The sequence below is a fragment of the Panulirus ornatus genome, chromosome 44, assembly GCF_036320965.1.
Source record: "Panulirus ornatus isolate Po-2019 chromosome 44, ASM3632096v1, whole genome shotgun sequence".
Classification (NCBI taxonomy): Eukaryota; Metazoa; Arthropoda; class Malacostraca; order Decapoda; family Palinuridae; genus Panulirus; species Panulirus ornatus.
Window position 1 is genome coordinate 13,981,940 of NC_092267.1, and position 25,331 is coordinate 14,007,270.

A 25,331-nucleotide genomic window follows, 5' to 3' on the forward strand; every position below is an offset into this window, starting at 1 on the left:
TGTACGACGATCAAACCCCATAAGTACAACATCATAAACCCCAGAGTACGGACAACCTCTTGAATTCGACGACGTAAACACATGACTAAGCAACCCTTTGTTGGTCGATAACCCCACAAGTACGAAAATTTATCCCCTTAAGTACGATGATTTATCCCCTTAAGTACGATGATTTATTGATCGACCGTTAGGGGTAAACAAATGTCTGCTCAGGTGTTGATCTTTTTGTGAGTGTCTTTTCTGTCGCCTTTTGCCATACTATTTTGAAGTTATATTCTGATAGTTATTATGTGTGACTTGGAAATATAAAACCACATGATCAGATCCAAACCTCAATGGGAATAAGGTTAGGGGGAGAGAACTATTTCATCGGTGTTACTCAGTTTCAAAACTTCATACTGAAGTCATATGACTATATGGGTAAAAAAAAATAAAAAGTATAGGAAAGAACAAATGCAATAAACAAAAAAGTGAAAGCTGAAAGATCAAAATGGACAGTGGATGATAAAGTGAACAATGAAATACTTAAATTGGACTGTGAAGGATAAGATATTGAAAGATCAAGATGGACAGTAAGGGAACAGTGAACATTGAAGGATAAAATAGATTGAAAATTAAGTAGACAGTGAAGGGTAGAATGGACAGTGAAATATCAAAATGGACAATGTAAAAATATTGGACAGTGAAGGGTAAAGTGGACAGTGAAATATCACAATGGACCGTAAAGATTAAGGTGGACAGTGAAATATAAATGTACTATAAACGCTTCGATGGTGCTAGATAAAGTGGACAGTGACGTTATAGCAGACAGTGAAGGATAAATTTGGACCTTGATAGAAAAGGATAGATGGCCGTGTAAATTATTGAAAGATTCAGTGACCGAAAGATTAAATGGACACAGGATAGATTGAAAAATAAAGTGGACAAGGAAGTAAGTTAACGGTGAAAAAGCCAGCATTGGACTGATGGATAGAGTGAAGTGGAATGAAGTGAACTTAGATGGACAAAGTGGACAGTGAAGGACCCAGTGAATGTTGAAAAGTAAAATGAATTCTTGAGGAAAGTGAATGACGAACTATCAACTCTTAAAAGCGCGACGGTACGAGCTTCGAACTACAACCGTACGATGATATGATGGCGTGGTACCTGGTTTAGGCCCTTAGGGTCAGGTCAAAGGCCATGCCGTCATGCCAGTAGGTCGAACCTTAATGCCTTAGGGGTAAAATTGCAGGCAGTGGATAGTGAATGAATAGTAATCATTAAAGGGGAAAAGGCAGTGGATAGTGAATGAATAGTAATCATTAAAGGGGAAAAGGCAGTGGGAAGTGAATGAATAGTAATCATTAAAGGGGAAAAGGCAGTGGATAGTGAATGAATAGTAATCATTAAAGGGGAAAAGGCAGTGGATAGTAAATGAATAGTAATCATTAAAGGGGAAGATTAAGAATAAAGGGAACTGACGCTGAACACTGTATAGATAAGGTAGACATTGAATCAAGAATAAGCAGAATGAATTAGTAGCTAAATGTGGTGTTTGACTATCATGCCGGCAGCGTCGGTATGTCTTCTTTCATTAAATAAATCACTACACAATTAAGTTAGAAATGTCAGGGGTCGACTGATGGATCGTCAATGAATCCTTTGTTTTTTTTTTTCAAAGGATGGAGCGTGAATGTTCTATTTTACAGTGACGTGGAAAGGTGATGTACTGCTAAGAATGGACGTTTACAATAGCATAGTTCAACAAGATTACATCAAAGAAAAATGTAATAGATAACTGGTAATGAATCAATGAACATTATCCGGACTGTCTGGGAGGGTTCAACGTGGCTTAGTTTGAGTTGGTAACACTGGCGTACGGCGCAGAATGTAAACACAAGCGTCTTTGTCGGAACGGTAGACGTATGTTTTTTGTCGGTCTGGTGATGAGAGAGAGAGAGAGAGAGAGAGAGAGAGAGAGAGAGAGAGAGAGAGAGCATCAGAGCATCAAAACATGAGTGGAAATGTGAGAGAGAACGACGCTGTGTCATACTACAGGTCAGCCTGTCTGAGGGGAGTTTGAGGTTCAAAGCCCAGCAGACAGACATCTCGCCCCTCCCTTGTCTGGAGCCCCCGGTCTGCAGTGTCGGTTTGAGCTGCAGCCGCTGTAGTTCTTTGCAAATATGGCGTTGTGTGTTCTCTTGTAGTATACCGTTCATGTTTCTTACGGCCTATAGCGCCACGGTACGACCATGGGGTGTGATAACTTGAGCTCTGACCTGACCCCCTGAAGGTACTGGTTAAAAGTCAGGCCATCATGGTCGGTCTGTCGTGCTCAGAGGTCGTACTCTTGTGCTCAAGGATCGTAAATCTGTGCCAAAGGAGTTAATCCAGAGAGTTACAGCCTTTGATAATAGCTGACTTGCAGTAAAAAAAAAATGGAGCTGCATATATTATTATGTAAATCACTGCGAAATGACATTATTTCTGAGAATTTGGTTTTATGATGTATAAAACCTGCGCTGTGAGTAAACATTTAATGCATCTAAATTGCGGTAGTTACGTGTCAGGAATAGAACAAAGAACTGCTAGCCAGAATACTCCTGGGAGGCTACGTCATGTTATAATGAACCTCGTGGCATGCTTTAAGACGCAAGTCGGTCTGTATCACTCTGCAGGTTAGATCACACTTTATGCTGCGTGATATGGCAGGCTGGGCCACATGCCATCCCTCAGGGGTCGTAACGCCGTGTATACCCAGGGGGTGGTAATGCCGAGGTAACACGTGGCCGGCGTGTGTAGGCCCCGGCGGCAGCTGACGAGGGGCGGGCGGTGTGCAGACGATACACTGTAGGGGGTTGGGAGGAGGGTGTCGGGTAACGGGCGCTCTATCGACCCTCCTTATCTGTCGCCAGCCGTGTAGCTCCACCCTCGCCCTCCAGCTGTCTAGCAGATAACCTCGTCATGGACTATCATGTCTACTGATATCTGTTCTTCCTATATACAATACTATTATCGCAGAGTTTTAACCAGCCCCACAGTTTTTGGTGTGGTAGACTTGTTGGCCTCCAGCCAATAGGTGTATGAGCAAGGGATGTGAAAATGCTTTACACATGTTATCAGTATATAGTAATAAATTACATACATAGATGCTTATATTAATAAAGTATATAAATAAAGCGAGGATGCAATACGTTGTGGATTATAAAATCGAAATGATTTTATCCACACTGTATTTTGGCTTGTCTCGTGGCCTTATTGAGCTTGGAATCTTGTTTGACTTTCAGATTGATTTCATGTTAATGACGATACAACCATGTGGTATAATGACCTGGACTTTGACCTAACCCTCCTCTGCTTAGCCAAGTCTAGTAAAGCCATTCCTTCCCAACCAAGAGCGAATGCTTCCTAGTATGTTCATCCTATCTGATGCCGAACTTAGCGCCACCTTCCACCAAGCCTAGCTCCCCTTCGTCCAACGTAGCAACGCCCATATCTGAGAGATGTCCTTTCCCTCACTTACCCTCACCCTTACCTACAGAGACCTCTTTGCCGCCAGTCCAGTAATGTTTCTCTTTCCGATTTCTCAGTTAACTCTTGGTTCTTCCGTTATTAAGAACATATTTGCCATGTAATCTCTGTATCCTGTGGCTGTAATAGTAACCCACTTATTGAAAGACTAGCGAATAATACACTTTTTTGCGACGTAAATGTTCTGTAAAATGACATACTTTTTTTGCGACGTAAATGTTCTGTAAAAAGAAAAATTCCTTTTGTGCAGCAATATTGTTATACTTGACATTGTTATAAAATGATTGGTTCGTTTTTCCAATAATCATTATTTGTACATACAACTGCTGTATTTTTACAGCCATGTGACATTTGCTATAGAAGTTTTGGTACGGCTATTTCATTTCATTTTTGGTATTGTTTGGATAAATGGTTCCCACCCTTCTCAAACCCAACGCCCCTTTGGAAGAGACAATGATGACTAATACCACCCTCATAGAAATTCAAATATATTTTACATCAGGAATGCCTTAAGTCCAAAACCCACGTATACTTCCTTTAAATCGAGCAGTTAACCTTTTAATCCTCCATCGAGGTCAGTGGATGGAAAGTTGATAAGAACGTGTTTTGGAAACCATTAATGTTTATTTGCTCAATTTTTATAATTCAAAGCACACTGAAATTTACTCAGGGCTGTTCTGCCAAACCCCACCCCACCCCCAAGTGCTTAAACATTAAGGACACCATACTGGCGAAACTCTTCTCACTATCTTTTCCCTGTCTTGATGGGTGGAGAAAGAAATTATGAATATATTTCTTGATCTTTGATTTGAAGGACGGGTCGTAGGAAATTAGTTAAATGGGTGGGGTATATTGAAGGATTCTTGGAAATGTATTGATGAAGAGAAAGTCGGGAAGAGCCAGGTGCCGCTGCTGCATTGTCAGTGAGTCAGGTTTGGATCGATATGAAGCAAAGATTTTATGGTTTTTAACCATTCGGCCACAACTTAATCTATGTAATGTGGTTAGATATACCATAATTTTTATTATTTTTTTCGTAAACAGATTATTCCCCATTGATTTAGGAAGCTTGGAATATAGAACAGACGAGGTACACTGGGATCGTGACTTGTCATAATGTGTCTACCCCTCACTAGACGCTTCCTTTAGTAAACATGGCCTTGGTCGGTTAAGTGTGTGTTGGCTGCCGGCGTTTGCCTTTCATGAAAATAAGAATGCAAACATAGTTCACTTTATGTACACCAGCAAGAGATTCTTATAGCACATTTTACATAGAATAAGCTGTTTTATAAAACGTTTCAGTGTTGTACGTTTTACGTACGAAAAGCCTTTAATTGTCAGTACACATAGTGTGTGTGGGACGTTATGTTTCCACTCCTTGTGTCTGTCTGTCTGTCTGTCTGTCTGTGGACACATTGTTAAAACAAGTCGTGAACAGTACATGACAGAAACATCATACGTGCAATCTAGGTACACCCTGCGTTATTTTGCATAATGGATTGGTTTTTGCAGGGGCTGTCACTCATATTAATAACTTGTATGTATTAGGTAAAGACTATTATCGTGGCATACATTTTTTTTTCTTTTCTTTGCGTTTCCTTCATGGCGGAACATATAGCAAAACAAATCCCTCTTTAACATTATTACCTCTACCGTATCAGTTTGCCTTTTAAATGTCCTTTCGTATTTTGAGCAGAATGATTACCCCAGTAGGGTTTCTGAGCTGTAAGATTTATGTGAAAGATTATGTAATCGTTCGTATGTTAATGTTAGATATACAATTGATATGCCAATCTCTTACTGGCCTCTCAGATCGTGAGATAAAACAAAACTTCACTTTCTACCCTTTAGAAATTAAGCTAGTTTAATACGACAGGAAAACTAAAAGACGTTGGAAAGTCATGGTTCCTGGTAACGAATATCTGTAAATCGATATTTGCTAATATTTAACAGTATTTCTAGATCAACTTCTGGATATAGTGTGTGAAACATTATTATTAGTATCATTATTGTTATGGTAATGGTACCAATATTGATATTACAACTGCTACAACCAATGATAATGATGATGATAATAATAATAATAATAATAATAATAATAATAATAATAATAATAATAATAATAGTAATTATGATAATAATAATAATAATGATAATAATGATAGTAATATTTTATTATTATTATTATTATTATTATTGATATTATTATTATTATTATTATTATTATTATTATTATTATTATTATTATTATTATTATTATTATTGAAAACCTCAGTATTCCTGCAGCTTTGAGGCTGTGTTCCACTTGGAGGGAAATAATGGACTCCTTTACAATTAATTCGTGGACGAGACTGTACTTATTTCCCTCCATTGACAGTAATACAGGCCTTACTGAAGGGGATTTCTCTGTTGTGGTGACTACTTCAGTTGCTGGTGAAGTCCGGTAACACCATTTCAAACATATGTAGCAGGAGTAATTTTTGATCACTGTTGTTCACTGAGCCTATGAACTGGTTCCAGAACTCATGGATATAATACGTCAGGGACGATGGCGGAGGCGAGGATTATAACAGCACGGGATTAGTGTGTGTGTGTGTTAGAAATGCAGCCTTAGACCTATGGTCTTTATACAGTTAAGTGGACTGAGGAACAGAGTGTAGAAATTATAGCACTTTAGCTCCCACAGCGTTAAATAAACTGATGTAGCCTCGCATGACGAAGTGACAAGTCACTGAAACAGAAATCCTTCAGTTGTGACTAACTTTTCGAGGTAGTGACCCCCATCACTGCCTGAAAGTGCTCTAACCACAACAGCGGCTCAAAATAAAATATAAAAAAAGGTAAGGATACTCGAATATTGCGGAAGGTTTAGGCAAGTGTTCATAAAAACCATCCAAAAGTTAGGTAAGGTTTTGATTATGAAAACATTTTTAACCTGTATAAGTTTATTTGCGTGTGTGGACGTATGTATATACATGTGTATGGGGGGGGTTGGGCCATTTCTTTCGTCTGTTTCCTTGCGCTACCTCGCAAACGCGGGAGACAGCGACAAAGTATAAAAAAAAAAAAAAAGAAGTTTAGACTAATAGTTATACTTTACTTTCCACTTTCCTTTTGTCTAGTGGTTCAACACCCTCAAGTATTTCACCACTGGGCAGTGAAACTGGATTTGTGACACCCAAAGAGATTTTATGAGCACTTCTTCAAAAAAAAGGACTAGCTATGAAGGTTACTTTCAAATGAATACCTGGATTCATTTATTCATGTTATTGGTGAGCTGACGTGACAGAGGAATATGGAAGATAATAGACCGTGTTCAGGCAAGGCTGTAATATTTTTGCTGCCTTCCCCTTGTGTGGTTAGGTTAGGTTTTTGTTAAGCTGGGGATGCGTGCTGGGGTCCCTGAACGGGGCTATAATTTGGCCTTCACTGTCATTAGACTCAGGAAATGACACTTTTTACGAGGTAAAAAAATGTGATTTTTTTTTTGCAATTTACTGTTGGCACTGCCGTGAATTTGCTTTATGTTGTAATTTTGACAAGAATTATTGGTATATTTTGTTTGATATATATTACGAACTGCATATTGAATTAATGCTACTTTATTGGTTTTGTAGAAGTAGTGTAGAAGTAAAACGTTATCACATTATAATACAAATAAACAATGCATTGGTATAGACTAAGGTGTGGAATTATATAGGTTATTTATGACAGGGTTAAATGGTAATAATAATTAGTTACTGTATGACAGTAATGATAATTAGAATGGTACAAATGTTTTCGTGTACGGTACTTAAATAGAATATACGAAGTTCTGATAGCTAATTAAAAAGTGCAATTAATCTGCATAAACATGAATTTTCCGTTTTCATATTTACAATAGGGTTTTTCTTTTTCTACTATTAATACTCATAGTATAGACAGGACATGATTGTAAAATTATTTATGTGAAGGCTTGCGATATGAATAGTTTTTCCTACTACATTATGTGTTTTTATAACATGAACTCCGCTGTTTCTCTCAAATCATTTCTCACTTGATGGTTTGTGATGTTCCAGGACAAGATGGTGGTGTCAGAGGGGGCGATCAACAACATCATGGGTGGGATGGAGAACACTGCTGGGGTCAGACTCCATTCCCACCGACACAAGCTCAAACAGAGGTATGTTCCCACGTCTTTTTTTAAGCTGTCTGTGTGGTGAGCTTAGGTAGAGAGAGGAGCTCTGTTGGTCGTATGACGTATTGCTGGAGATGGCTTTGCCGGGTAGTACTAGGTATGTGGTATGTGACTGAATGCTGAGTTTTGTATTTCAGTAAACTAGAAATAGAAACTTTGGTGATTAGTGTACCAGAAGAAACCAGTGATGTATCGTAAACTAGAAATTCTGTTAGACTAGAAATCAGTGATGTATCATAAACTAGAAATTTTGTTAGACTAGAAATCAGTGATGTATCAAACTAGAAATTGTTAGACTAGAAATCAGTGATGTATCATAAACTAGAAATTCTGTTAGACTAGAAATCAGTGCTGTATCATAAACTAGAAATTCTGTGAGACTAGAAACCAGTGATGTATCATAAACTAGAAATTTATTATCGTGACTAGAAACATGTATAGTTTGTCTTCAACTAGAAACCTGTGGAGTGTCAAAACTAAAACGTAGATATGGGATGGATATTGAAACTGAAACTTCTGTCTTTGTGTGGAGCAACAGACAGGAACTCCATTGAAATATTAACAATGAATTAAAGTGTTCAGACAGTAGTACACTCGACAATACAAGAGCGATTTAGTCGGGAGATAATAGCCAACGATTAATTTAGATAACCCTGAGTGTTACAAGTTCGTGGTAGTAAACAGATTAAGGGAGAGAATGTGGATAGGATATAAATATGTCGTGGGCCGAAGACCTGCGTTCGTGGTGACGGCACCTACGCAGTACTCGCCTTACGGTGAGTTTATACTTGCTTGTGCTTTTGTACCCGACGGTACGACCCCTGACCACGACGATACGACCCTTGAGCACGACGGCACGACCCTTGAGCACGACGATACGACCGTTGAGCACGACGATACGACCCTTGAGCACGACGGTACGACGATACGACCCTTGAGAACGACGATACGACGCTTGAGCACGACGATACGACCCTTGAGCACGACGGTACGACCCTTGAGCACGATGGTATGACCCTTGAACACGACGGTACGACCCTTGACCACGACGATACGACCCTTGAGCACGACGGTACGACCCTTGAGCACGACGGTACGACTCTTGACCACGACGATACGACTCGACCACGACGGTACGACCCTTGAGCACGACGATACGGCCCTTGAGCACGATGGTACGACCCTTGACCACGACGATACGACCCTTGAGCACAGTGGTACGACCCTTGACCACGACGGCACGACCCTTGAGCACGACTTTACGACCCTTGAGCACGATAGCCCTTGAGGATCAAGTCGTACCGTCGTGGTTTAGGGCTTTACTGTCAGGCTCGAGAGTCGTTTTTTCTCGGTTTCCTAGTACATACTTTGTTAGAACATGACATGCCTATGATTATCTTGTTCAAATTGTGATGGTTTTTCTAGAGATAATCTTCACTATGTGTATTTTTGGCTGATGGAGTTTCCAAGAATCAGCGCAAAAGTGTTCGCATCTTCAGCCATTGAAGCTATGACTCTCTGTTCTAATTGGTAGATTTAATTACTTTTATTTTGGTACTGTTAGTTAACTTAATGTCGCTCCTGACACTAAGGGGAATGAGATTGAACTTAGCCTTGGTTTAGTAATGTGGTTGTGTTACTGTTTTACTTAAAACAACGTGACTATATAACAGGATGGTTTAAAACGTGTTGGTCTTGCTACCCTGGCACAGAGGTTGTGGCTGGCGAGTTGTTGGCACCACTGCTCAAGGCTCGCGCCTCACCACGTCCAGATTGGCTACACTGTATCCAAGGTCCAGCCAAGTTACCTTATCCCAACCACCAACGCCTTACCTTACCCTAAAGTCTAGCCAAGTTACTTCACACAACCACCTTCTTACACCAGTTTACTTTACCCTACCACCGCCTTACCTTAACCTTAACACCGTCTTACCTTACCCATGGTCTAACCAAACTTCCTTACCGTTTTACCGCCTTAGTTTTTAACCCAGGGATCCAGCCAAGCTACCCATCCCACCCCAGCCGTCCAGCCAGACCCGTGTGTAACCAACGCCTCGAGGTAGTTAGTGTCATTATCTGCCGTCCAGATGTAGGCTGGGGTAACCCGTTTGGCTACACCGTTGGAGAGGTCCTGGCTCGCGCAGTACACCCCCAAGGTCAGACCTGCGCACCCCATCCCTGCCGCTACTACGCAGCCAGTGACGTCATATTAAACCAGGTGGCTCACTGTGTACAGTGAAATTCGTCGCGAGATATTTATGTCAAAGAGAAAGTTTACACTTGTGTCAATATAATACTGGTGGGGCGAGTTCCTTGCTGTCCAGTGCACAGCCATCTCAGGGGAAGGTTTCGCCCCACAATTAAGGGGAAATAAGGAAATGAATTACCACACAGTGCCGGCCATACATCCTCCAGCTGTTGATGTATGATAGATATACCCTGTATATAAGGGATATACCCAGGGAGGAGAGGGTAGGGTGGGTTATACCGTGTTGGGCGGGGAGGATGTGGGTCAAGGGATGGCCTCACTTCTGCACTCGCCGTTCCCTGACCACTGGCGTTTGTTAAGGTGGTATGTACATACCTCCGCTGCCGTGCCGTGTGCACCATCACCCGCGCCACCTGTTCCATCCTTAATCTACGGCCGCTACCACCTGCACCATCTCCAACACCCACTGTGGTGGCCACCTCAAAGATACACCGACCCTCCCTCCCTACCTCCCTCCCTCACCTATCTACATGTTAGTATTATTTCCATTAATGTTGGCCGCTGTGTCTGAGGTTGGATGGCATACTTCGCCCAGGGTTTGTAACTTCATACTTGCGAAACATTATGTTGAATGCAACCTTGCGTACGTGTGGTTATGTGTATGTGAATTTCCTGCAGGTTTGAGAGAGAGAGAGAGAGAGAGAGAGAGAGAGAGAGAGAGAGAGAGAGAGAGAGAGAGAGAGAGAGAGAGAGAGATGGATCTGTTCATTCTCGATCGATTTCAGTGAGGGGTGACCAGGAGTGGAGGCCGAGTTCAAACCCCCTTCACTGGGTGGGTTCAATTCGGGCCAGAGTATATGGAAAAAGAAATGTAACGAGATTGTACAGTTGTAATTAGAAAGCCTCAGATATGGTCTAGATAGACATGTACCCACCCGAAGCATAGCGTGGACACTGAGAGAAAGATGTTAGAACGTCGTGTGGATTATTTTGTCCTCATGTTTTTTTAAAGTAAATAGAAGTAAAATTGTAAATTAGTTACACCCTGACTATGCTGTTTGGATTTTAGGGTATACTGATGCAGGTATTACATTAACTTTTAACTGGTGTGTTCGACAGGCATTATAGTTTTTGTGAAAACTAATTATGTATGCGGTTGGAACGTGGATTGTGTGTCAATATAACTGTGAAAACAATTATGACGTGAATGAGATATGAATATATGTTTGAGCGAAGCATTTTATTGCACCAGTTGACAGCGGATAAATACAATTTGTGTTTCAAATATTTCGACATTGAATACTGGCTTCGATGTTGGGGTGTGTGATAGATTTATCTATGGCATTATCCTCTTTAAAGATTACCCTGTAGTCAAGATATGTTAAGAAGCCTCTTGGCATACAGGTATCACCTGGCGAATGACGTAGTCATAAGTTTGACATCACTTATAAAGGGACCGATGTGTGTTGGTGGCAGAATGTTTGTGGACTGTGGAGTAAAGTGTATACACGACGCATTGTTCCGATGTGCGGAGCGCACATGGCTTATGTGCGTCAAACGATTAGTTAACTAACACGGTATTGTTAGCTAGTATGTCTGCTTTTGTGAGTTTTAAGATGAAGGAAGCTTAGAGATGGTCGTGTTGAAGCAAGCCTAGGTAGGAATGGATAAGTTAGAATACAGATGTTAGAATTTATATTATTAGAATTACGAATGCATTTTCCCCATGTTTTTTTTTTATATGTGAAGCACGTTAATTCACACGAGTCTGCTTTTGATTAACCTTTTATTTCAACGACGCAATTTGGATTTTAGTTTTTGATGGCCCTAAATGACCCTGGCAGTTGAAATGGTTAAAGCTCAAATAACCTTATGTAAGAAATAAACTTTTTATATCAGTGAGAATACTGCAGATTTGTTAATTAAACAAGTTGATGCTTATTTTCTGTTATTTTCTTGGGTTTACGTTAAGTTTTGATTAAAGTCTTTTTATTTGACGTATATTACATATCCAGTGGTGTATTGTACATTCACACAGTCTAGACTGAGGTATGCGTTTTATGGGGTTTGGTGTTTTAGGAATTGCTAGTTTCTTCGGCTCATGTGGGCCTCATACTAGATTAAAAGTACACCACGTGTTCCTTAATGCGTCTCGAAAATTGAAAGAAAATTCTAGTTGAATATAGAATGTCTATATTGTCTAATCAAGCTAAGAAAGTTTCCTGCATTACTTACGTCCCAACAAAGTTTTCATGGAAAACGAAAACCACAAAATCGTGTTATACACATTTGTCTCCTGCGATGAAAATGAATAAATTAGCTGCATCCCGGCACTGATAATGAAAAAAATAATGAATAAACCAGTCGAGTAACCGCCTTCTTAGATGGGTATTTCGTTTTGGGAAAAACCCAACTCCGGTGTGGGCAAGTTCGTACCTAACCGATATTGGCGGGCGTGGGAGCCAAGGCTCTCTCTCTCTCTCTCTCTCTCTCTCTCTCTCTCTCTCTCTCTCTCTCTCTCTCTCTCTCTCTCTCATGTTCCGTGACGACGGCGCAGTGAGCCAGCACTTCAGTGGTTGCTTGGTTTTCTTCCCTGGCCCAAGCTGCTTGTCATATTTCTTTTGTGTTCTGCCTTAACCCACACCTAGGCTATAAAGGCATTTACAGTCCACAGTCACACGCTCTCTTTATCTTACTCACATGAGAGTTCTTGATCCACGCGACTCGTTACTATTACAAATTTTCGTGCGGTGAGCCTTACGCGCTAGACATTTCCTCATCTCAGAACCTCGTCCTAAGTACCCGTACGCAGAGGGGGTAATTACGACCTCTCTCTCTCTCTCTCTCTCTCTCTCTCTCTCTCTCTCTCTCTCTCTCTCTCCCAGCCTCTGCTCACGTGACACACTCAATCTGTTATGTGTTTCAAGTTGCGTTGCCGAGGTGAGGGCCGGCTGTTGCTCCTTCCCCACCGTGGTGGGTGGGGTGTTGCGGCGTCTGACCTGACCCTAAAAGGTCACACCATCATTTCCCAGGGGTCGTGCCTTCATACATGACTGTCGTACTGGCATGTCGTACCAAAGGGCTACACTGTCGTACTGAAGAGGTTAATGATCGTTAGATGTTTAATAGTCTTACTGATGGTTTAATGATCGTTAGATGTGTAATAGCCTTACTGATGGTTAATGATCGTTAGATGTGTAATAGCCTTACTGATGGTTTAATGATCGTTAGATGTGTCATAGCCTTACTGATGGTTAATGATCGTTAGATGTGTAATAGCCTTACTGATGGTTAATGATCGTTAGATGTGTAATAGCCTTACTGATGGTTAATTACGTTATGATTACTACAAGATAATGCCATATTTTATTCTAGGACTCCACTAATTTCCAAAAGGAAGGCAGGTAATATCGAAGTGTGGAAAGCAATAATAGATAGAACTAAAACCATTGTAAAATGTCGCCGATGAGAAACAAGCAAATGCTAAAGGATTTATCTATGGTTATCGTGATCCAGTGAATAAATGAATGTATTAGATTTATCAGTATTTATCAGTATTTGATTTACCGGTTTGAAATTCCGTGGTAGACCGTTGGCAAACTGTTGTCCATGACCGTTGGCAGAACGCGGTGGGGAACCGTTGTTAAGAATGCCATGGAAAACGGTTGCCAAAAAGCTGTTAAGACGGCAGCCAGCCAACACGCCATGCAAGTCCGTTGCCAAAATTCTATGGAATATGGTTGCCGTAACCCGGCCCATGTTATCGTACCCTTGGGGGAGGTAGAGGGTGTCCGGGACCCAAGATGGAGACGGGTCTGCTGATGGTGGCTATGTTAGCTACTCCCCTTCCCCAGGAGGCCCTCATACCCGCCACCCTACCCCAGCACTGGAGGTGTTTCATGAATCTTTCTCTGTGTTGGCCAGGGACAGACCCCAGCTAAGCTCTCCCTGCATCAAGGACCTCTCTATAACTCTCCAGTCACCCCACATGTCGACTTAAGATACACAGTGCTGCAACTCTTCTGGCCGCCATATATATATATATATATATATATATATATATATATATATATATATATATATATATATATATATAAATATGATCACACACAGGAACTGATGAGACTCTTCTTTCGCCAGCATCACTGCCCAGAAAAATCGATCCATTGTAGGCATTTATACATAACTTTTATTAAATCCCGACAAAATAGGCGACTGCCCAAGTTTGTCATGGCTGATTTTACTTGAATTATTTCACTCTAGCTCGAATGAGTTTGTAATGTGCTCAGTTAATCGTTCCATAGTTGTATATTTTTTCTGCATTTCTTCTGTTGAATTCTATTTCAGTGGTGCCCCTTGCCTGTCAGCGATTTTATTGGACTAGTTTTAACAGGTTTTGGTTCCATTGATTTACTTGTATTTTGACCTGTAAGCCCCATCTTGTTTTAGTGAGTTATATTGTTACCCTTGATTTATTAGCCAGGTTCTAACAGTTTGTATTTCTTATACTGTTTCTCATGTGACTTTTAGTTGAACAAAACTTTTGGTTGTTCTTCATGAGAACAACTCACAGGAAAGGATGTTAACTGGGTCCCCACGCAAGTTGTCTTTGTGCAAAAGTGGAGTCAGAGAAACATGAATCTTTAATTAATATCTTAATCTTTTTCCGTCTGGATTGTAAGCATTAATGGAGGTAAACGCAAATTATTGCATTTTCATCGATTTCTTGTTCTTGGTCGTTAAATTAAATTTTCAGATGCTGGTTGCCAGTAAACTATCCAGTTATCTAGTTAGGTAAAGATTTAATACCATAAATGATCCAAATAGATAAGTCTGATCTCTTGAGTACGATGGTACGACACTTAGGTATGAATTCCCTGGCCTGAAAGATTAGGTCAAAGACCAGGCCAAAGATACCAACAATTTGGCGGTGAAAAAAATATATGTAGATAAATCAGCACGAAACAGTATATAATGCGTTCAGGGTATTTTAAAGTTTGTTTTATCTAAATTCACTTAAGCGCAGATATCACTTGCATTAAACTATTAAGGATTACTGTTTTGAATATGGGGAAATTTGATATATTTTTGGCAAGAAAAAGTAAAGTAGCGGGAGATGGCAGTCGACTTTTGAATGTATGCTGCATCTATTTTTCAACAGGTAAGTTACAACTGGTTCTTAAAGCCATAAGGTTGTGTTTGTCCTATCAGCATCATTCAGTTGAATATATTCAACATTTATACAATATTTACTATATAAATAAGGTAGATTTTTTTTTGTCTGTACTGCTAAAGATGTTGAAATTGAACTTTTCATTCGAGCCAGTTTCAATTTCATTGTTAAGGTCATGCCCAATGCACATGCTGGCTGGGTGCCGGGAATGTGTGTAATGCTGGCATTTCTCCCCGAGTCGAGGCTTAAGATGCTCAGGGTTGCACACTAGTTGGCTTCATGCACACATGGTCACTTCGTTTTTGGCTCCTGTCTCTTGTCATCCCCGGGATGCAACTGTGTCACAGTTTTGGTGCAGAGCGCACGAGATGAACCTTAAATTTCAAGTTTTGCCCTCCATTACAGATGCAGTGAGAAGGCATTCGTCTGAACACCTTAGAGTTGTAATAACTTGTGACTCTGGTTGTGGATTTAATCAGTCTCCAACATCTAGATCTTGTGAGGGGGCCCTCTGTTGTGGCTTTGGCCTGGGGGAGGTTGGGGGTGAAAGAAGCAAGAGTCGAACCCAGGAGCCAAGGTCTCGTGGCACCACACATTCAGCCAACCTTGCCTTTACTAAAAATAAACTTCTGGGGTTCATGACGTGACAGAAGGTTTAGTACACAGAGTCATCAACGCATAAATATACTCGCATTTTTTTTTTTTTTTGTATAATTGCGCATTGATGCACATTTTTTTCATAATTACGTAGGTACACATTGTTGTTTATTTTTCGTGTTTCATCTCATCCTTGCCAAATAATGGTCGTTCTTGATAAACGTTATCTTGTCCTGTTTTAATCTGTGGTACTTGAAGTTTTACCGTTGATTTGAATGTGCTTTGGTGAGGTGAGACTGTTTTTTGTTTTCTGTTGTTGTTTATGGTATACGTCAACCGGAAGTATAAGATGTCAACAAATGTGATCCGCCGATATTTTATTTTTTTAAGTGACATTGTTGTTCCTCCAGCTCACATGGAAACTGTAATGGCCGTGACTAACCATTGTCTTGCTGGGGAAACACAGATGACCATGATCGATTGCAAGTTGACTATTTTCCTCCATGTTGAAGTGTGCAGAGCTACCCTGAGGTACCTCACCTGGATGCCTGTTTATCTTGAGGACGATCACCAACCTAACTCCCACTCATTTTTCGCACTAGACTAAATGGTAATCATTTACTATCCTTATGCCAACCTTGTTGTCACTTGAAATGAGATACTCGACCAGTGGAAGTGAAATTGTTACTGTTATTGACAAATTGATAGGGGGGTCCCCCCCCCTTATAGATACCGTCTTCCATTTTCAATGAAGTTTAGTAGAAATCACCTAATTATTCGTTCCGATTGAATTTAATCATTTAGATTCATTCTGGTGTTGTCTTTGAAGTTTTGTGGGCACAGAACATAGAAAAGGACCTATCTAGAATTTTGGCTGCTTTTTCACCTGGTGTATTTCACTTGCCGTCATGGTTTCGCCTCCACTTTGTTCAGCAGTAGATATGTGCCAGGTGTTCTTGTGTTGTGTACTGATCTTATTCATCGCCTCCTATCATCTCCCCGCAAGATTGCTGTTGGGCGTGTTTAGTGCAACAAATGCATGGTTTTTCACCAGCAAGAGGTCTGTAAGTCAGGGAAATCTGTGACAAATAATGTTGATTTTGTGATACATGGCAGAAACTGTGGACTGTGCTTGGGGGCAGTGCCCAAATATCTGTTCACTGTAATTAATTGCTTTAAGCTAAAGTTTATGAGTGTCGCCATTCATATTCCTCACCTTTGCAACAATTTTATGTTGCTTTTTCAGCTATGGCAACAGTGTTGATGAGGAAACATTCTTTCAGTTAATCAGATAAAACCTAATTTGTTAGTTTATGCCAGACTGAGTTATTCTAAGATAGGTTTGATTTGTTATGCTTAGCTTGTCATGTAAGTAAAAAAAAAAAAAATAATCGAATTTAACCACATGTTTCGTCGTGATCTTAAGTCTTTACCATCTTGCAGTTTGCTTTGAGATTGCATGATAGGGAAAAAGGTGCTGCGTTGAATGGATGTGGAAGTCATTCTCCTCATAGTACTCCCATATCTAGCATTGCATCATTTGCCCTGTGATTTTTTTTTTTTTTTTTTTGTAATGAACCAGTAGGATGGTGCAAGGAAAGGGCATAGTTTTCTAAGATAATAATTAGAAGGCAGAAGTAAGCAGAGCAAAAGCAGAGCCTCAGCAGTCCTAAACCCAAAACAGCAAACCAATATCAGCATGTTGTTCCCTGCCTTAGAGGAAGGGGCCTTTGTGGTAAAAATTAAGTTGCTTGAGGATTGTTTACATCTCTCTTCAATTCATGTAACTGCATTATATATGGTTGTGTTTTCAGCCAGTAGGACTCTGTAGCTTGAGTTTTGTATTTCATGTTGTAGATTATCTACTGTGAGTCATTGTAACATGAGACAGAATGATAGGTCATGGCTTGTAAGATATTACTTCCGCAGGGGCAGATCACTCATTAACCTATAAAGGCATGAGCCAAAGGCCTGGAGACAAAATGGGGGCTATTATGTGCTGTAGAAAAAAAATGGTCAATGGTGTAGCTTGGGACATTTGAGATAAGCGTATTTGTGTATAATATAGAAACGCTTGCAAACACGCTGATGGCCTGAGACTGATGGTAGAGGTTGAAAAAATTTTGATTCCAGGACAGTGGCTGGGGAGGAGTTGACAGTTTCAGTGTTAAGCATAGAGTCTCAGATTTAGAAACCTGTCCACTGATTTGATAGACAAATTTGCAGCAAGGAAGTATCACAAATTATATTTTCTGTTGTATTGTACACGAATACCCAATAGCTATATTTCTAAAGATGTGATTAACAAATTTGCAGCATGGAATTTTTTTTTTCAGTTTATTACTGAAATTGATAATTGTCCTGTTTTGTGTTTTTTCATGACTGTTTGATTCCTTAATATGTGATGTTATTATGTGATTATGGGGGGGATGGGCCCACAAAAGCTTCAGTGTAAGGGGCATTAGCTCCTTAGTCTGCCACTGCTCATGTGATTATTTTCTGAAAGGGAGGTATTCCTGAGGACCTTGTGTACAAGCTACTTATAAGCCTCACTTGTACTTGGTCAAAGGCATAGCAAGGATTTTTGAAGGTGCCCAATTAGGGACAAGGTGCAGTATGGTCATCATGGTGGGGGGAGGGATTATGTAATGGGTTATATTTGAATAATTCATATTACAGTTTAGGGTGATACTTTATAACCAGTACAGTAGTTTTTTGATAGGTTAAGTGAAGTGACTGCATTGACGGTGTTCAGAGCACATTTTGGTATTATTGTTTAATAAGCCCATTATATGAATATCAGTACTTGAAGAAGAGAGGGAATTGTGAGTAACAGTAAAGTAATGGTGTTTGAAAGGATACAGAGTGAAAGTATAGATTTTCCAAAGCCCTATAAAGTGATAGAAGAAAGTGAATTGAGCTATGTTATAGATATGGGGGAGAAAGACTGGAAGAGATGACAATTTATGTATTTGGGAGCTATTTTGGGTTAGCTTGGTGATATGAGAGGAGTTATAAGGGACAGAGTAGTACAGGGTAGAAGAGTCATTGAGTCCCTTATAGAATTATGAAGGGTAGAGGTGTAAGTATAGAAGTGAAGAAGGGATTAAGGGACAGCATAGTCCTCCCAACCCTGACACATGCTGCTGAAACATGGATGTGGGATGAGTCACAGAGAGGTCAAGAATCCAGATGTGGGATGAATCACAGAGGTCAAAAATCCAGACTGGAAAAGAGTTATATGAGAGGAGCTTGTGGTGTGACTGAATGACGAGATGGAATGAAGAGAGTAATGACGGGGTGTATGAGAGATCTGGTATGGCAGGGAATGCAAAGGGAGTGAATTATAGAGTGGTAGTGTGGGTGAAATATAATACTTTAAGGTGCTTTGGGCATGTGGAAAGAATACAAGGGAGGGAGTTTACAAAAAGAGTTTATGACCGTATGATTCGAGGGATTGTACCTGTGACATGGGTAAATCAAATGGAATAGAAATGGAGGGAGAGAAAAGGGAAAAAAAGTGTGGAATGGTATATGTGAGGGAGGCTTGTAAAGGACAGATATATATGGAGACACTGTGGCCACCCCCTTGATTCCTTGAGGGTACAGGCATCAGAAATATAGTTAGAAATGGAGAGGGAAGAAAGTAGAAAAGGTAAGTAGTAACTTGGAGAACAGTTAAATAAATCCCATGGGACCTAAGTGTAGGTTTGTTGTTCTAGTTGAATTTGGAGTGGTAAAGTTTAACGTAACAGTGCCTGTAATTTGTGTGAATTATGATTGCATTTTCTTTTTTCTCTAGTAGTGTGCTATATGGAGAATCATATGTTATCTATTAGTTGTGATTTTTTCTTCAGATTTGTCTTTTTTCTGATTGTGTCTGTCATTAGTCGGGAGGACTATGAAGATTAGGAAAAGTGTGAATTTCAGTACTGTAAAATTAGATGAGAACAGTCTGAGTTACTGTTGTGCATTATTTGAAAATGTAGGTTTGCTGTCCATTAAGTCCTACACTTAGTATTTTTTGGAAAAATAAGCTGTAAAATCATTTACATTTATGATGAATGGCAGAAATATACAATAAACTTTTGAACTCAATATATTACATCTTCATTCTTCTTATAGTAGAATTGTATTCTCTGTATTGAATATAGTTTCCTGTGTTCTTTTATGATGTATGTTGTAATACTGTCAATAATCATAGTGAATAGTAGAAGTATACTTTGAGAATTTAGATTGAACATGTAATACCTTTGGTTTTCTAATAGTAAAATCATATACATTGCACCAGATCTACCAGGTTCCTGTGTTTTTTCCATGATGTATATCCTTATAACCTCATGTATTTAAGAAATTTAATATTACAAATGCAATTTAAATCTCATTAGCTTGTTTGAATCTAGACATATATATCTCTGACTTTGATTTCTCAACCCTGGTTTTGCTTAACCTTGTTGAATTTAGACTATGATGAAACTAGGTACTCACTTAATCAATCTTTTTCTCACATTTATAGCTAGATCAGATTTGTACATCCACTTCCATGACCATACAGAATGAACATTTTGTATAGTCATGATATGCTAATCATGTTGGATATTCATCCTACTTGTTGAGATCAGTTTTTTTGTTAGGAAGTACATATTGCTGAGGAAAATTAAAGTGAATGAATTATATATTCTTTCATTAAGGAAATCTGTAATGACTGTTGTAGTTAAAAAGTACATGACTTCCTTTTTAACTATGTACAAAAAACATCACAAATATGTTCAACCTAATAAACTTAAGGAATGTTATGGTTTAAGCACTTATGTTTAACTAAAGAGTTAGTTACTTTCATGTCAAGTGTTTGCATTGACTAAATCCTATCAGAACCCTTCCTTCCTCTGTGGAAAATGTCATAATCAGGTGATATCTTGTTAGATTCAAGGTGCAGTGCACTTTTTAGAGTAGCCTTTTCACATATGCAGATTCATTTAATGTGCAAATTAATCTTTACAGGTTTGATATTATACGGAAGTTGGGCCAAGGCACATATGGCAAAGTACAGCTGGCAGTTAACAAAGAAACAGGGCAAGAGGTATGTTATTAGTGGTGGTTGTGGTTGTGACGTAAGGCTTTATTCAGATATGTAGTAATGTTGAACATTTATCAACCATGACCCAGTTATAGTTTATTCAGTCTTTATTTTCAATTTTTAGCCACAGAAAAGGATATGTTGTTGAGCTCTCTTTGAACTAAATTGAGCAAAGACATCCAATGCTTATTGTTGATTTAGAACAATTTAGACGATTCTTTACCAAAATGAACATGAAAATCTCATTATTAGGTGAAACTGAGAAACCACAAACATAAGTCCTCCAGTGGGCCAGTGATTTCATGAATGCCAATGGTGAATAGTTTCAATTTCTTAATGCAGTAATTAAAGGAGTAAAAAAAAGAACATGCAGAGTAGTGTATAGAAATGAAGAGCAGAATAAAAATCCTCATATTGATAGTGTCTGATGGCTGTACCTTTGGTAAACTTAACATCAATATAAAGATGCTGTGTGCATTTTATGGATATTAAAGACAAAGGAGGTAGAATCATTAATGAAACTTAATGACACTAATATTCTTTTTAGAATAATGCTATATCCTGACATTACCTTTAAGGATAGGCAGAATTACAGAGTTAGAAAGTATGATTAGATTTTTCATGGCCTTCACTAACACTGTTAAGAACTGAGGGTTTACTCTAGTGTGTAGATGAGAGAGATATCATGATGTACTCTTGGAAAATCCTGGAAGACAAGGTTCCCAATCTACATCCAAAAATAGTTTCCTTTTGGTTTGGAAGCCTCTGTAAAATTTTCCCATTGAAACTTAAAGGTACAGTGAATATGTGAAATGTTACCGGTGAAATGGTTCACCAAGGACTGTAATAGAAAATTGTATTCACATATGACGCTCCATATTTCTTTAATATGTAACTCATAGCTATTAGTAATGTTATGTACTCATAGTGGAGAGATTTTCAAAGTATCTGCAAAGTGTACCAGACCATCTAAGATTTGGCTACTAGGGCTGTGGCATCCAGCAACCTCACTGAGGAGAGGAGCAACAGGACAGTTTGGTTGAAGATAGAGCTGTTGGGCAAAATCTCTCTATCTGTCTGTAACTCTGATGCTTGTTCCCATTGCGAATTCCCTAAAAGGGGTGGCCTTGGCAAAAGAGTCTCCAGAATTATCTTCAGTGCTGCTTCTAAGCCTTTAGTGCCTCACCCTTAACAGGCCACTGCTAGAGGGCAGCTCTAGCACATTGTTTTTTTAGAAGCTCCTACCTAATGTTCCTACCATCTACTTCACCTATGTGTCTACCTGATGTTCCAACCAACTGCTTTTACCTTATGCTCCAACCTTTGTTCCTACCTGCTACTTTTACTTAATGTTTCTATCTGATGTTCCTGTCTAATATTTTTTTTTTTTTTTTTTTTTTTTCCCCAAAAGAAGGAACAGAGGGGGCCAGGTGAGGATATTCCAAAAAAGGCCCAGTCCTCTGTTCTTAATGCTACCTCGCTAACGCAGGAAATGGCAAATAGTTTAAAAGAAAAGAAAAGAACAACCTCTATCTATTATTCCTACCTGTTTGCCAAAAGACGGCTTGCACTTAGTGCTCACTGTAGGAAAATCTAGAGTTACAAAGTATTAGTTGTCTGAGTTAAGCATTTTCAGGTTTTATGTATGACAAGAAGAGATTGTATATTTGTGGATAGAATGCCAGCAGCCTACATGTGGTTGAAACAGAAAGAAATGACAATCACCTGTGTCAGAGGAATGCAACTTGATAACCACTGAAGTGCTGGCTCGCTATGCATTTATCACAAACCTGCCTGATGCCCTGGCAGGTAGTACTGGCAATATACCCCTTTGGGGCTGTGGGGCAGACAATCTCTGAAATCATTGTGAGATATACATAGGGAGATGGAAGGAAGCATTTCTTTACTTGAGGACACATGAAACAAGATGAACAAGAAGGAATTAATTATGAATAGCTTTGGAAATGAAGAAGCCCATAATGTGCTGTGAAGCCCATACTTATAAAGTTTCCAATATATGGCTAGAGGAAAAGTCTCCATAATTGGCAAACTCCATATCCATTTCTTAGCCTGTAGTGTTCGCCCTTAAGAGGCCACTGGCAGAGGGCAATTCTAGCGCAGTGTTTTTAAAAGTTTGTATCTAATGTTCTTACTGACTACTTCCTCCTAACGTTCTTACCTAATGTTCCAGCCTACTTGCTGTACCTAATGCTCCCATCTAATGTTCGTACCTAATGCTCCTGTCTATTGTTCCTACCTACTTCTTTCTATTGCTCATACCTTTTTGCAAAAAGGCAGGGCTAGCACATAGCACTCACTCCAGGAACATCTGTAGTTGTGAAGAATGAACTGTGTGAGTTAATTGTTATCATGAATTAAGGAGAGATTGTATGTGCCATGTGTACCAAAAGTTAATCTTAGAGGAAAGATTGACATTGTATTTAACATTGTGAACGTCTTTATTATTTTCATCATAATTTTCAGGTTGCAATTAAGACCATCAAGAAAGCCAAAATTGAAACCGAACAGGACTTAATACGCATTCGGAGAGAGATCCAAATTATGTCATCAGTCCAGCACCCTCAAATCATCCACATTTATGAAGGTAAACTTGGATGATTTTACATTCATCACTTTCAATATGATTCTACATTTTTATATATTGCTATCTTAGATTTTGTTACACATCTCATTGGTGAGGATTAGAAATATCAATGAATTTAATGAAATTTTTTAAGTCTGACTCGTGGTTAATGATAATAATGTTTTCTTTCCCTTAACAGTATTTGAGAATCGAGAAAAAATGGTGTTGGTGATGGAATATGCTGCAGGTGGAGAACTCTATGACTACCTTAGTGAACGCAAGGTGCTATCAGAGGATGAGGCTAGAAGAATATTCCGTCATGTGGCATCTGCAACATATTACTGTCACAAGGTTGGTTTTTTTTGTGTTTTTGATTTACGAAAATTGATTTCCTATTTACAATATTGCTGTAAAGGAAGAATGTTATGGAAATGCTTACAAGCTCAGAAATTTTCCTCATTCTAGAACTGTTGAGTGCATGATCCATTGACGTGATGTCAATGGATTGAACCAGGGCATGTGAAGCGTCTGGGGTAAACCATGGAAAGCTTTGTGGGGCCTGGACGTGGAAAGGGAGCCGTGGTTTCAGTGCATTATACATGACAGCTAGAGACTGAGTATGAATGAATGTGGCCTTTGTACTGAATCTTCAGAATATCACATCAAGAAGAAATTCAAGGAGGCAAATTATTACAGCAATTAACATCAATATTGCCTTGAAGTGGGATGTTAATGAAAGGGTTTACCACATACTTTAGAACTTGTCCAGAGTATGCAGCCCCAGTTTTTGGACCTATTGATGTGCTGGAAGAGGTCCAGAGTTGGGCAGGAAACATGTGAAAATGCAAGGGAACTTAGTTGAAATCATAGCTAACAGCTGTGGAATTGCTGTCTTGGGAAGAGTAAAGGAAAATGGGAGACATGATGAAATATATCTCAAAACTGGAAATTTCAGTTAATTGAGAAGTCATTACAAGCAGCATAAAATCAAGTTTCAAAAGATGCAAAATTGTACTTGTATATTAACAAAGTTGTGGATATATGGAACATATGAAGAGAATAGTCTAAGTGCAGACAATATAGATAAATTGCACAAAAAGGCACTATAGTTACATATACACAGGTGATGATGTGCGGTTCATTTGTGTGTAGAACTCTTTTCAAGTTATACATATAATGATGGCAAGCAGGGCAAGACATCTCACCGGATCTTTAAAGATCCAATTAAGACACATGACCTTTTGAAATCTCGCCTTATATGTTTGAAAAGTATACACAGTTACTTGACAGGTGACTTGAGTTGTTCAAAAATCAGCAGAATAGGGACCATTCCCAGGGGATTAGAAGAGAACAAGTCTCTCTCTCTCTCTCTCTCTCTCTCTCTCTCTCTCTCTCTCTCTCTCTCTCTCTCTCTCTCTCTCTCTCTCTCTCTCTCTCTCTCCCTCTCTACGATGTGACAGGGAAATACACCAAACTATAGGTCATTATCTCCTGTAAACACAGTTCATCAATCTATGTGCTAGTATCTTCTGTGGATGCAGTTTGAAAGGGTTTTGAAGATAATCAGGAAACCACCTATGAATACTTACATGGAATTACTTCATTGAGAGAAATTAAGGGTTCAAAGGGAGGAGATCATATGTAACAAATCTTTTTGGCTTCTATGGTAAAGGGATGACTAGCTGGATGGAGTGTATTTGGACTACCTGAAAGGTATGTTGGGTCCCACTGGGCTCAGTTTTAGGGTTGCTTCTGTTCCAGATCTTTGTAAATGCCTTGCCAGAAGAACTGAATCATACCAGAATTTGTTTGCAGATAATTCTTGAATTATAAGAAGTTAGGAGTCTTCAAGGTTTTGAAAACTTCCAGAGAGAGACAGAGACTGGCTACAGCTGTGGTTAGATATAAAGCAAATAAGTTTGATCCAGTTAGATGTGCAGTGATGAAGATAGGACAGGGAGACCTAATTATGACTGCCATCATGAAGGAAACAAATTTCAAGGA

General features: G+C 39.3%; 1 protein-coding gene across 20 annotated transcripts in view; it reads left to right on the plus strand.

Moving 5' to 3' along the window:
- Positions 1 to 25,331, plus strand: part of LOC139762765 (uncharacterized) — a 172,651-nt gene that overhangs the window by 42,060 nt on the left and 105,260 nt on the right. For 15 of the 20 annotated variants that reach the window (XR_011715831.1, XR_011715833.1, XR_011715832.1 and 12 more), the window contains exons 2-5: positions 7,569 to 7,672; positions 20,668 to 20,746; positions 23,228 to 23,348; positions 23,527 to 23,678. Coding sequence is in view for 16 of the 20 variants with exons in the window: in XM_071687890.1 (XP_071543991.1) it covers positions 7,575 to 7,672; positions 20,668 to 20,746; positions 23,228 to 23,348; positions 23,527 to 23,678 (450 nt within the window). In the remaining 4 variants the exon portion in view is untranslated. Of the gene's footprint in view, positions 1 to 6,030; positions 6,351 to 7,568; positions 7,673 to 16,006; positions 16,277 to 20,667; positions 20,747 to 23,227; positions 23,349 to 23,526; positions 23,679 to 25,331 lie in introns of those variants that run through there. The other 5 variants (XM_071687885.1, XM_071687896.1, XM_071687884.1 and 2 more) reach the window with 2 other exon arrangements.